Source organism: Etheostoma cragini, chromosome 17, assembly GCF_013103735.1.
Source record: "Etheostoma cragini isolate CJK2018 chromosome 17, CSU_Ecrag_1.0, whole genome shotgun sequence".
Lineage (NCBI taxonomy): Eukaryota > Metazoa > Chordata > Actinopteri > Perciformes > Percidae > Etheostoma > Etheostoma cragini.
Genome location: NC_048423.1, coordinates 21,017,959 through 21,031,385, shown reverse-complemented (window position 1 = coordinate 21,031,385; position 13,427 = coordinate 21,017,959). Strand labels below are relative to the sequence as shown.

Sequence of the window (13,427 nt, the reverse complement as noted above, 5' to 3'; positions counted from 1 at the left end):
CCCCCCCCCCCCCCCCCCCCCCACTGGTCGTAGCGGGAATGAAGTGGACTCAATCAGAAGCTGTTCAGAGTGCAAAGTCCGCGCTTCACTTCGGAGATATGGTTGGACAAGTACAGCATGGGAGGGCAGGGTTTGGACACATCCCAAAAACACCTCTGTGGCACAAAGCAACATCAGTGCAGAAGAGACAGCTAGTGGGGAAAAAAGTCAGGAGACAGGAGGAGGGAGAGCAACATGAAAAAAAGCCATCTTAATGGCCAAGCAAGGAAGATGGACCAACTTGGAGGGCCTGGAGAAGAAGAAGCTCAGCTCTCGTTGTCACATCAGACACATCGAGGCTGAGTTTTGATATCAGAGCCACAAAAGACCTGCTGCCCTCCCCCCAAAATCTTAAACTGTGGTATAGAGAAGATCCCGCCTGTCCCCTGTGTCAACTGCCTATATCACTAAAGCACATTCTATCAGGGTGCACCACAAGTCTCACCCAAGGGCGCTATACTTGGCTGCATAACCTCAAAGCATAAGTACTCCAAGAGCTGGCATCAATAATGGAACAGAAGTGAATCACCACAAACAACATCCCACAAACATAAGCAGGAGAGTTCAACTTCACAAATTTGGTACCAGCTGGCCAACATCAAGAGCATCACACAACACCTATGGATGCAAGCATCCTGCAGTCAGCGTGGGATTGGAAACTGGATGTGGACCATTAAAAGAAGCTTGTGTTTACCCCAGAAATAGTGGCTACAACACTCTGACCAGACATGGTCCTGTGGTCTCCAACAACAAAGCTGACATATGTTGTGGAATTAACAGTACCATGGGAAGATGGGTTTAAAGAGGCTTATGAGAGGAAAAAGAACAAATATTCCAACCTGGCAGCTGAAACATTCCAGGACGGCTGGAAGACTAGAATCTTCCCGGTAGAGGTGGGATGCATGGGATTTGTTGCCACATCTAACACCAGTTTTCTGAGAAAAGTAAGGGTGAAGGGTCACTCCCTCCACACAGTCCATTGTGTCCACGTCAAGTTCTGCCAGAAAAAAGCAGTAACCGGCTCTGGATCAAGCGTAGGGACTCCAACTGGGCAGCAAGGTAGAGACAGATGGTAATGCAGTCAGGCTTAAGCCCAACTCGGGGAGAAGGACGCCCCTGCCATGCAGAGCCTATAAGGGATTATAGAAGGTATGACATGGAGGGGATTCTCCCCGGGATGGTGGGTACACTGTTGAGCCCTCTGAAGACGTCTTGGGCTTCAATCAGCAAAACGTCAATGAAGCAGGGTGTTCACCTGATGACCCTAATGACATGCCTTACCCTCTTTTTCATCACTCCACACCAACTGCTACTGTCAAGACTTTCCTACTTAGGGGATTGAGACATCTAGTTGTATTAGATTTACTGTGAAGTAATACAGCTTCTTCAACAACAAGATCGTCGACAAAAGGAAATGCCATCTTTAAACATTTTATAGTCAAATGTTAATAAACTAATCCTGTTTTTTATTCATGCAGATAACAAACTGCACAAAAATGTGCATGATCGAGACTTAATGAATAAATGGGGAAATGAAAGAAAGCTGTGTCACAGGGAGGAGACTGAGAGAAACTCAAGGTTTATTGATGAAAACCTGCTCCTGGCCAAGTTAGGTTCCCAGGCTCAGGTACCATAGTAACTGACTCTGAGATTAAGTTATCTCTCTATCTGAAATGGGCTGGAGTTACCCCTCTATCTCAGGTTTGATTTACCTCCCTTTCTGACACAAACAGAAACAGAAACCCTAGAGTTTCCCCTCATCTCATGGTTAACAAACTCAGAGTTTTCACTAAACCTGCTTTCTGAAACGGACCCCAGGTCATTATTTTTAAAAAAAGGTATTTTTTGGCCATCAAGGTTCCATTTCAAGGCACAAATCTCTACGGCCGATATCTCCAACACTAGCCAACGCACACCAAAACTAAGTAATATTGATTTTGGAGTGAACGGTCTCTTTGATGCATCAGATTTAAATTTGTTATCATCCCAAGTAATTTACAATTTACATATTTGTATAAAAAGTTCCCACTAAACTCTTGCAAATTCCATAAAATGTAATAACTTGTTACATTTTGCACAAAAAGATTTTTCTCATCATTTATATTACATTATTGAAAGGTTATTACAATATGAGTTCTACAGGGGTTGACAAAATAGTAGGAACTATAACAGCCGCTGGTTACCAGAAATCAACAACAATGCAATTTCACATTTCTGTTTGTGTAAAGATTGAACAAATGTGTTTATACACTGTTAATTAGAGAACTTTATAGGTGTAAGTAGGTTCATTTTAGAACGGGAGAGAGTCAGGATAGTTGTTTCCTATCTCACTCTTAGAAAGTAAGGATGTACCAACATGTACGGTATATTTCCCAAAATGTTAAACTGTTCAACTAGCAATTTAGGCCATGGTGGTTAAATCTTAACAATCTGCCTATACTTTATTTTCTCTAGACTTCCACTGTATTTTCCCAGCTGTTAATATTCTGTGACTGTGTGGCACACTGGACACTGTAATGCATGTTCTTTGTGGATTGTCAGCTTACGTGGAAATGTTGCTCCATCACTTGGATCTTGCCTTGTTCTGGACACTTCTTCAAAGCATGCTCTGCAAACTGGAACAGGATCTCTACCATCTGCAAAAACAAGTAGTGTTACATGTTCAGCAATGAGTACAGGGATGTTGTACACTGTCCATGGCAGATAGATTTATTATAGCAGGCAAGGGTTCTCTGTCCTTACCTTGTCACTAACCACTCCCTTTCTTTTCGCTGGCTCCCCAAACAAGCCTGGAATAAACACATGCCGCACATTATTCTTCTATCATAATTGATTTTTACAATTCTAAATATCTCTGATTACTCATACCTGATCGTATGCTGAAGTGTCCAAATTGAAATGTCATAATTGATAAATCATACGTGATGCTGAAGCGCACATATTGAAAATTCAGATAAAACATGTACTGACACTGGGTTTAACGTATTCAGTCCCAGTGAACCCTAAATTAGAGGAATAATACTACTGCATGTTCTGTAAAATGGCTCTTCCACGGTATGTCCAAGAAAATCATGAGGTGAATGAATATTACTAAATATTCAGTCTTTTCCGATCCTATGACCACATTTCAAGTGAGACAACTCACTGATAATGTTCAAAAGCTACCAAGATTTGAAAGTAGGATCTCCTTCTAACCCAGTCCCTGCCCCTGCCCTCTCCTCTGTACCAGCAGCCTTTTTAGTTGCCATTTTTTCACCTTCAGGCTTTCTTTTCTTTGCCTTTTTAGCAGGGCAGGTGGTTACAACTAGCTGCGGCCGTGGCTATTAGGTCATAGAGGGAAGGGGTACAATACATGCAGCGGGGCAAGGAGGCATTTTATTGGTCCTTTCCATGCAGACCCTAGGCAGTACTTGGAGGCTGTTTTACACAATTACGGCTGCTACAGATGATGGCTCTTTTTTGTTCTCTTTTCAGAGCCCATAAGTTATTTATTACCGTTATGGCCTGTCATGTTACTGTTAGAACAGTTATAGTGATTGGTCAGATGTGATAGTGTTTTTGTTTTATGATGTGTTTATAACAATATGACATTCAGCTTCTCTGGATTGGCTTCCTGTAAAATCCAGAATAGAATTTAAACTTCTTCTTCTCACCTACAAAGCTCTTCATGATCAGGCACTATCTTATCTTAAAGAGCTCATAGTACCTTACTACCCCACCAGAGCACTGTGCTCCCATAATGCAGGGTTACTTGTGGTTCCTAGAGTCTCTAAAAGTAGAATGGGAGCCAGAATGTTCAGCTATCAGGCTCTTCTCCTGTGGAACCAGGTTCAAGTTTGGGTTCAGGAGGCACACACCGTTCCCACATTTAAGAGTAGGCTTAAGACTTTCCTCTTTGATAAAGCTTATAGTTAGGGCTGGCTCAAGAGAATCCTGAACCATCCCCTTAGTTATGCTGCTAGACTGCTGGGGGACTTCCTATGATGCACTGAGCACCTCTCTCCTCCTCCTTCTCTCCATCTGTATGCAACCTCATCCCATTAATGCATGTTACTAACCCGACTTCTTCCCTTTCCCGGAGTCTTGTGCTCTCTCGTCCCTCTCCTCTCTCCTCCTATTGCTTCCTGTAGGTGTTTCTGGCTCTGGAGCTGTGGAGTCTGGATCTGTGGTTGGAGTCACCGGATGCCTATATGTTCCTGCTTGACACCCTCTGCTACAATCATCCATGTATCTCTCTCTGTCTGTCTGTCTCTATCTCTTTGTCTCTTTACATCACCCCAAACCGGTCGAGGCATATGACCGCCCACCCTGAGCCATGATTCTGTTCAAGGTTTCTGCCTCTTAAAAGGAAGTTTTTCCTTGCCTCTGTCGCCTAGTGCTTGCTCTTGGTGGGAAATGTTGGATTTCTGTAAATAACATCACAGAGTACGGTATAGACCTGCTCTTTTCTGAAAAGCGCAATGAGATAACTGTTGTTGAAATTGAATTGAATTGAATTCAATTCAATTCAATTCAATTTTATTTATAGTATCAAATCACAACAAGAGTTATCTCAAGACACTTTACAGATAGAGCAGGTCTAGACCACACTCCAGAATCCACAAGGACCCAACAGTTCCAGTAGTTTCCTCCAGAGCAAGCAACAGTGCGACAGTGGCAAGGAAAAACTTCCTTTTAGGCAGAAACCTCGGTCAGACCCAGGCTCTTGGGAGGCGGTGTCTGACGACCGGTTGGGATTAGAATGAATGTCCCTACCACTGGAGACTCATCTGGTTAGTCACACAGTCCAGTCTTTCATGACATGGCCTTATTGTTGTGTACCAAGCTGATTATTCAAAGTCAAAGTATTAATAAGATATATATGTATATTGTATATTACATCTTTGTCTCTTTTTTGTTAATTCATGTTGATGAATCAAATGAAGGGTTACGAACCCAAAACCGTTAGTGATCATTTGTGAATAATGTAAATAATGTAAATAAGTTAATAACATGCATCATTGTATGTGAGTTAGTAGTTTTCCCCTTGGAAACATACAAGTTAGCTGGTTGAGTTAGTTGTAGGCTTGCTATAAACTAATTATAGGCGACTTATTGTCAAGCGTAAATTTGCGGCAAAGTTTTTTAATCCGATATCTGCATTGGATGCGGTGTAATGAGTCAATATGACCTCCTCAAAATACGGATAAGTTTGCAACTTAAGAATTTTATAGTAGACTTTGCAAACAGATTTTGATTTGTATTAACAACAGCCAGCAATAGTGCCCAGAAGTTACAGTGTCATGAAACACTCTGAATCATGAGGCTGTCTTTTACAACCTGTATCACCTGTTTTCAGAACATTACATGGTGCATAATCTGAAACAAAATCATGTTACCAAATTACTTGATGAAAGCGCCACAAACCCATCAACACAAAGCAATAAGTCAGTAAACAGAAGTGGAACCAAACACTTGGTGGTAAAACACCTTCTGTGTGATGAACAGACTTATCTACATGCTGCTGGATGTGTGACGTGTGTTATACCTACCAACCACAGCCTTAGCAGTTCCCTCGTGGAAGGACCAGGCCAGAGAGAGAGCCTCAACAAAATGTTCCTGCTTCAGCAGGCAGTCTATACGCTGGACACAGACAAAGAAAAGGAGGAACGTGAATCAACATTTTTTTTCACAGTTTTTGGTCTACCAATCCAAATTTAATAATCTCCAGTACAAAGAAGCTTAAGAAAAAACATACCTTCTATTTAAATCTTTTATTTGTGGATGTTTACCAAACAGGCATTCTATTCCCAGTATATCATCATTATTGCTTAAATCTAGTTTACTGATATTCATATGACAAGTAAAACACAATAAAGACATATCTCCACCACGCTTTAAATGCAAAAATTGTACTCCCCTTACCTTTTGTCACATAGCTGAAATTTAATATTTCTGTGCAACTTCAATTTGACAATGGAATGGTGGTATAGTGTTAGAGGATGTTCTGATGTTCTCTCACTTGCCTTTTGAAAACTGGGATTCTAATAACCAACTAGGTTAAATTGGTCAAAATGCAAGCTTGATTGGCAAGTTTGATTGGTTTATAAAATAAGCCTGATTGTAGCATAAAGCTGCAACATAAAAAATTGAAAAAAGTAGTGCTTACCACGTCCCTTTTTCATATACTGTATATATAGTATAAATAAATAAATAAATAAATAAATAAACAAACAAACAAACAAACATACTTCTCTCCAATTCCTTAGAGCCATAATGTGAGCAGACTGCAAAACAAGAGAATATCACACAAGGATAAGAAAACCGAATTCCAGACTCAAACAAGAGACATTTTTTTAACTTTTTCAGTGTTTTACAACTTTTGCCACTGCAGTAATAATAGTTATCATTTGTTTTAAAAGTGGTTACCAATAATTAAAGTTGGCCAATGTGCAGAGAGAAATAATTCCACAAACAGAAATGGCAAAACACAGACAACAAAATAGAACAAATACATACATAGAACACAGTACCTTGGTACCCAAGTAGACAAGTTGTCCTGCGTAGCTTGAGACTGATTGATAGCAGGCCTTTTCTCCAACTAAAGCCTAAAACACAGAGAACACAAATTCAGAACCTGTTTTAGTTATTCTCGTTTAAGTAGGAAGACTTCTCCAAATGAACATTATATGAAATTGCTGTCCTGAACAAGGACAAAACGTGTAGGTTTACATATTGTAATAAGATTTGAGAGATAAGCAACTGGATTAGTGAGATGTAATCAAACTTGCCAGGTACTACAAGAGATACAGAAACTAGAAAACTAGAGAAAATGCATGGATCAAAGTTTAAGTAGCTGATAAAAAGGATGGTTTCTTGCTTTGTTGTAGAGGAAGTTAAAAATATTTTGACAGTAGACTAGAGAATCAAGCTTTACTAGAGATGGAGAACGCCACTGATTTTATACATCCAAGTTTGCTTACAGGTTTTGGAGAGTACTTCTGCATATATGAAAACAAGTTAGTTGTACAGAGACTAATTGAAAAAAATGATGTTGCATGTGAATCAAACTCAGGAGATTGTGACAGTGGAGACACTTGAGTCTTCAGTCTCCTCCACCTCTGTATGTCTTCTTTAAAATCATTAAATCTAATTTAAACATCAGGGTCTCACCAATCTGATACACCGCCATTTTTTAATCTGTCATCAGTCTAATTTGCAAAATGTTCACAATTCTTTAGACAAAAGGGACTTTTACCTCCTAGTTCAGTTCTTTTGGTTCCATAGTTCCTGGAACAGTGTAGTTAAAGAAAGGCTATGCTAGGCAGTTGCACATAGTAAAACTGACAAACTGTCCTCTGAGATGTCCCTTTAGCAACCCTAAAGCTACTAACTTCATTGAATTAGTGTGGAAGCCATTCATTTATGATCAATAACTTCCTACCTTCCAAAACCAATAATTATCACTATTGTTATAAAGTGAAGTCTGTTATAGAACACAAATGTTATATTTGAACTATGATCCTGTTCCCCATAAGCTAACCACTCACCAGAGCCTGTGAGACATTCCCTCCAGTTGCCAGCGATTTGAAATGTCGGCTGTTATAGACCAGTTGCACCTGCTCCAAATCCAGAGTCTCCAATACTTCCTGACTGGGCCGGTCCACAACCTGCAGCTTTTCATGGCTGTCTACCAGGACCAGCGTACGGCTGTTAATCCACTGCAGAGACATAGATACAGGGGGAGAACAAGTCATGCACTTACACTAAAGATATATGTCTTTATTCACACATATGCTACTGTATATAGGAGTTAGATCACACCTGTAGTGTAAAACAGCCAAACTATTGGACAAGAAAAAATCTGTTTACCTCTCTCCTACTGGCCAGAAAACCTACTTACACCTACTAACATATGGCTTTTATCTACAATCTGCGAAAGGTCGCAATTGTCATTCACTCCCGGGACAAATGACTCTGCAGTAGGCACAGGTATTTATCGTCTCCAGCCTCGACCAGCAGCGATTAAAACAGGACACCCGGTATTAGATAAACAAATTTTTGTCCCTTTTCCCGGCGCTCTGCTGTCAACATCGAATTTTTTTGTTTTGTTTTTTCCAATGCGCAATTACACATTATCACTGCTGTTTCCTTGCCCGACCCAACACATTGTGGGCGTTTCGCTTAGGCAACACTTGCTGATCATTTATACAATGGGACAGTCCTGAGCACTTATGGACTAAGCGGACTCTGTGAGAATGTGAGTGGGGGTGGGCCCAGTGAGTTAGGTACTTACACTCAGGCTAATGATGTCACAACTGAGGTGGAGTTGTTTTTGTTTGATGACATGGATGGTCCCCGTCTCCTCCTTCCTTACCTGAACAAACCGTAGTGCAAAAGAGAACATTAAAACACAAACTGTTGCCCACTGATCATTATTTTCAGAATACACTGTTGAAGCAGTTTAGCATGTAGATATGTGGGATATTTTACATAAAAAATGTTTTGGGGATACACTCGCCTGTAACTAACTGGCTAGACAATGTTGTACATTGCTAAATCTCTACAACAAGCACAGAGATTGCAACCGTCTGGTGTCTGTAGACAGGGCCATAATTTAATAATATTGGACAACAATACTAATTAAAAAAAGGTTTATCTAAAGTGAGGTTTGAACATTTTAAGTAGTTAATTAGTTGGCTGAAGAACTCACTGTGTCTCTCCTTTTCTAAACTAATCTTACAAACTTACCTATTTGTATTTTATTCAGGCCTTTATGTCAGTTAGTTTTAGCTAAACTGGCCAATCTCAGCTCACTTCTCTTTATACACGTAGTACATTAACGATCAATAATGTACAAGGATTAATAGTATCTCATGCATGACTTAATGCAGGAATAATACATTAATTAATAAATGTTTCAATTAAGGTATTTCATTCATCATTACTTGTGATTTATTAATGTCTTCTTCAAAGGTAAATCTGTAGTTAAAGTGACAGGCTTAAGAATGGTGATGGTGGTGTAATCATGATTAACTAAACATGACTTTTTCATTACTTCATCATGTTTGTGGCCCTTCAAATAAAGTGCTGACGTGCTCCATCTTTAACATTGAACATCATTACTTTTCACCTCTCCTAAGTAGTAGAAGCAAAAGACAGCCCTTATTTAAACTAAAATGTAATTGTATTATCTGAAAACAACGTCCATGTTCAGAGAGTAGTATTACGAGAAAATACAGTAAAGTTTTCTGATCGTAGCAGAAAAAAAGAAAACCTGGACTTCTTTTGTGTGTTTTGTGTATTTTGAAGTAAATAGGGAGTTGAGCAGATACCAAGAGGAAGTGGACTGTATCTCCTTTACAAAAAGCCAGGATAGGGTTGACCGTCTTCTGAACAGGAACAAACTGCCAAGCCAGCTGGGGAACACTGGACGGATCGGACTGGTGAAAGACAACATATTCCATCATTAATAGTAATCATCCTCCTACAATAAGGTTCTGAAAGCTCTGAGTTATAAATAAAGCTTAAACACTGCCTCCGTTATGCAATGAAAATTCCCAATATGCCACACACACGGAATGGAATTCACCATAATGTATTAACAACCGTGCTTCCTACTGTGACATGTAAACATTTCATTAGTTTAAAAAATATCTATTAAAAGTGCCATGCAACAAAGTTCACAAGGCTTCACAGTGATCATTTTGTAAGTAAAGATCATATTCTAAATTTAACTGTAGAAATTGTTTTGAAAAGCAACACCAAGGTTTGTTGCAAATGTGTAGTCCAACACTAATTAATATCAAGCCTGGGGCTTGATGTGGCGTTTGTAGTAATGTTGGCCACATTACTCTAGCTAATTCATTAAGAAACAGACAAGCCTCACTATGTGGTATGATCCTGAAAATATGTCAACAAACAAGAAATGGACATGTCAAATTTCATTACCTCACCCGTGTCAGGTAAACGCTAAGGTCACTAGATTTAAGGATAGAGTTTGTTGTGTTATATGCGCATCACTGTGTCAGCGACAGCTGCTGCCTACGGGACTTTTCTACACACGGTGAGCTTCACTTCCCATAACACACCTTGTCGCACTAATGTCACATACACACCCTGCCCACAAGGCTACCTGTCTTAAAGGGGAAGGGTCGGACGGTAATAATCATGTAAAAAGAGAACGATGGAAGTTTACTTTATTATCAAGCAGCAAAAAAGGATTAACATCTTAACATCCTGTGATGTGACTTTAGCGCATGCGCACATTGCAATGTGTATGCTAAAACACAATATTGTTCAGCCCTATTACTACATAAAAATGAAGAACACAGACACGGTTTTACAGGCAAAAAGCAGTACAGTTTCTGCTTCCTAAAACAGGAAGGAAAGCTGGCAAAAAAAGACGACATTTTAAATAAGTAAATCACAAAGCTTATCAATATTGTTTCCCCATCAATCAGGCACAAGACCAGACCATAATTACACTTTAGACACTTAAATCTTACTTCCTACGACAGGCCACTGGGCTATAATGCAATCATTAACAAAAAAATAAACAAGCAGAAAAATATAAAAACCTTGCTGTAGGGGAAAGTCATCCAGACTTTCAGCGAGGGCTTTAGTCCAATGACCAGAATCTGGTAAAAGAAAACGCAGAAACATTACAAACTTTATACACAGTTGGGTTGATAAGTAGAAGCTGGACGATGCACTACGAACTGAACTGTGTGTGTGTTGTGTACCTTAGTGAGCGAGGCCATAGCCAGCAGAGAGTAGTGTGTGATGGGATGGTCTCTGAAGTCTGGAGGAGCACGCAATGGTTCAACACAGCAGACCTCACCTTTAGAACCACTGAAGAGACATCGAGAGTCACATGACCGCATCCCCATCACCCTCCTAGAAAAAAAGAGACTCATTAACAAAAACACACAAACACACAAAGAGAAAAACATAGAGGATAATGAGAGTAACATTAAGGGTGATCCGATTGACCGGTCACTAATCATTATCAACCAATGAAGGTGTTAAATAGTTTGATCGGTGGTCTCCATAAAGGCCGATTAGATCGGCTGATCAGATGATCAGACGAGGACAAGCCTAAAATACTTTACACCTCGTGGCTTTTTATCTCGACATCCAAATATATGTGGTTTCGTTTTCTTTGCTCTGCACTCCACATTTAGGTACACTATAAATTTGTAAAAAATTAACAATTAGTTTTTTTGTAATTTATTTTGAAATAAGGCTGATTTATCAAGCTCTGAGCTGTTTAAGGTGTGTTTCTAACAGAGGAAGTAGAATGTTGAACATTTCCTGTCAAAAGTTAACAGTTGACAATTCACATTACATTATCTTCTGTTAATTTTAATACATAAACATTGTTGTTAAGACTATTAAAATTAATATATGATAAATATATGACACGATAAATAGAAGGCTTCAAAAAGACCCGGTCATCGGTATCAACCAATACTGCTTACAGCAATCGGTGATCGGCCCCAAAAATCCTGATCGGAGCACCCAATAAAACAAGAACAGAGTAAGAGTAAGAAGATAATAAAAAGGTAGCGGTCAAGTAAGGGAAAAAAGCAACACACTGGAATCATACCGCTCGCAGATGTGAATTATAGATGATGTATTACCAACACATACATGACAAAGTAGAGCAAGAAACTTTTTGGCTTGAAAATAACTGTCACATAATATCAAAAAGAATGTACACTTGCTATTTTGCTTTACAATTAAATGAGGTTCTTTTCAGTATTTGACAAATTTCTCATGCGAAGCTCAGTCTCAGTTGAAGGGCATTGTGAAACTGACATTGTTTTATTTTCATTGGGTCAAATTCTATTGACAGTAATAAAAAACTATAATGATATTGTCACAGAAGCCAAGTTACTTAATCATAAACAAAACAAAATAAGGGCACTATAAAAGGGGGGTAAGAGAAAAAGTACAAAAACGAAAAATATTACAAAATAAGAGTGTAAAAAAATTAAAACTTACTACCAACAACAGAGACTAAACGTTTTAGAAACGAAAAGATTTCAACAACATGAGTGCTTGGGGACTGTTAACAAACTACAACACAGAAAAGGGATACAAAAATGTTTAAAAAAATAGGCATATGCTATTTTTTAACAGTAAGTGCTGTAGTACAACTATCAGGAGACAATTGAGGTACTGTAAGTTTGGAGAATCATTAAATTAATAAATATATATATCTCTTTTTGATGTTGGAATTTGGGTCCCCAAGTCTTGCCCTCTCAACACCGGAACTAACACAGCTGAATTAGCAGAACTTTTACACATTTCTTTCACATCTACTGCAATCAGATTCACCGTGTTCACTCGGAAGGAATCAATGCACATGGATAGGTACTTGTAATGACAGTTCAAACATGTTAAGAGGCTAAAAACACGTTTACAGCTTGTTTCAGCTTTCTGGGGGCTAAATGTAGCAGGAGGATAACACGGTGTAGGCAACACCAATTGTATTTCCTTGCTACTTACAGGTTGGCCTCCGCCAAGCCTGTCACCAATCCTGTTTGTAATATTTATGGACAGGGTATCAAGACGTAGTTGGGGTGGGGAGGGGTTGCAGTTTGGTGGGCTGGGGTCTCATTGCTGCTTTATGCAGATGAAGTGGTCCTGATGGCATCTTTGGTTTGTGACCTTCAGCACTCACTGGATCGGTTTGCAGCCGAGTGTGAAGCGGCTGGGATGAGGATCAGCACCTCTAAATCTGAGGCCATGGTTCTCAAAACCGATAGAGTGCCTTCTTCAGGTAGATAATGAGTCCTTACCCCAAGTGAAGGAGTTTAAATACTGTACCTTGGGGTCTTGTTCACAAGTGAGGGGACAATGGAGCGGGAGATTGGTCGGAGAATTGGTGTAGCGGGTGCGGTTTTACATTCCATTTATTGCACCGTTGTGACAAAAAGAGAGCTCAGCCAGAAGGCAAAGATCTCGATCTACCGGTCAGTTTTCATTCCTACCCTCACCTATGGTCATGAAAGCTGGGTCATGACCGAAAGAACGAGATCCAGGGTACAAGCGGGCAAAATGGGTTTCCTCAAGAGGGGGGCTGGCATCTCCCGAGACTCCCGAGTCATCCAAGAGGAGCTCAGGGTAGAGCCAAAGCTCCTTTGCGTCAAAAGGAGCCAGTTGAGGTGGTTCGGGCATCTGGCAAGGATGCCTCCTGGGCGCCTCCCAAGGGAGGTTGTCCAGGCACGTCTAAGTGAGAAGGGGCCTCCGGGAAGACTCAGGACTAGGGATTATATCTCCAACCTGGCCTGGGAACTCCTCGGGATCCCCCTGGCGGAACTGGTTAATGTGGCTCGAGAAAGGGAAGTCAGGGGTCCCCAGCTGGGGCTGTTGCCCTCGCAACCCGATACCAGATAAGC

General features: G+C 40.1%; 1 protein-coding gene across 1 annotated transcript in view; it reads right to left on the bottom strand.

Annotated features, from left to right (window-relative positions):
* Positions 1 to 13,427, bottom strand: part of vps8 (VPS8 subunit of CORVET complex) — a gene marked incomplete at its 5' end in the record, with an annotated part of 73,772 nt that overhangs the window by 38,709 nt on the left and 21,636 nt on the right. The window contains 10 exons of the mRNA XM_034898536.1: positions 2,586 to 2,675; positions 2,782 to 2,828; positions 5,571 to 5,661; positions 6,270 to 6,305; positions 6,552 to 6,626; positions 7,569 to 7,739; positions 8,315 to 8,395; positions 9,354 to 9,461; positions 10,599 to 10,658; positions 10,764 to 10,917. Coding sequence (XP_034754427.1) covers positions 2,586 to 2,675; positions 2,782 to 2,828; positions 5,571 to 5,661; positions 6,270 to 6,305; positions 6,552 to 6,626; positions 7,569 to 7,739; positions 8,315 to 8,395; positions 9,354 to 9,461; positions 10,599 to 10,658; positions 10,764 to 10,917 — 913 coding nt within the window. The remainder of the gene's footprint in view (positions 1 to 2,585; positions 2,676 to 2,781; positions 2,829 to 5,570; positions 5,662 to 6,269; positions 6,306 to 6,551; positions 6,627 to 7,568; positions 7,740 to 8,314; positions 8,396 to 9,353; positions 9,462 to 10,598; positions 10,659 to 10,763; positions 10,918 to 13,427) is intronic.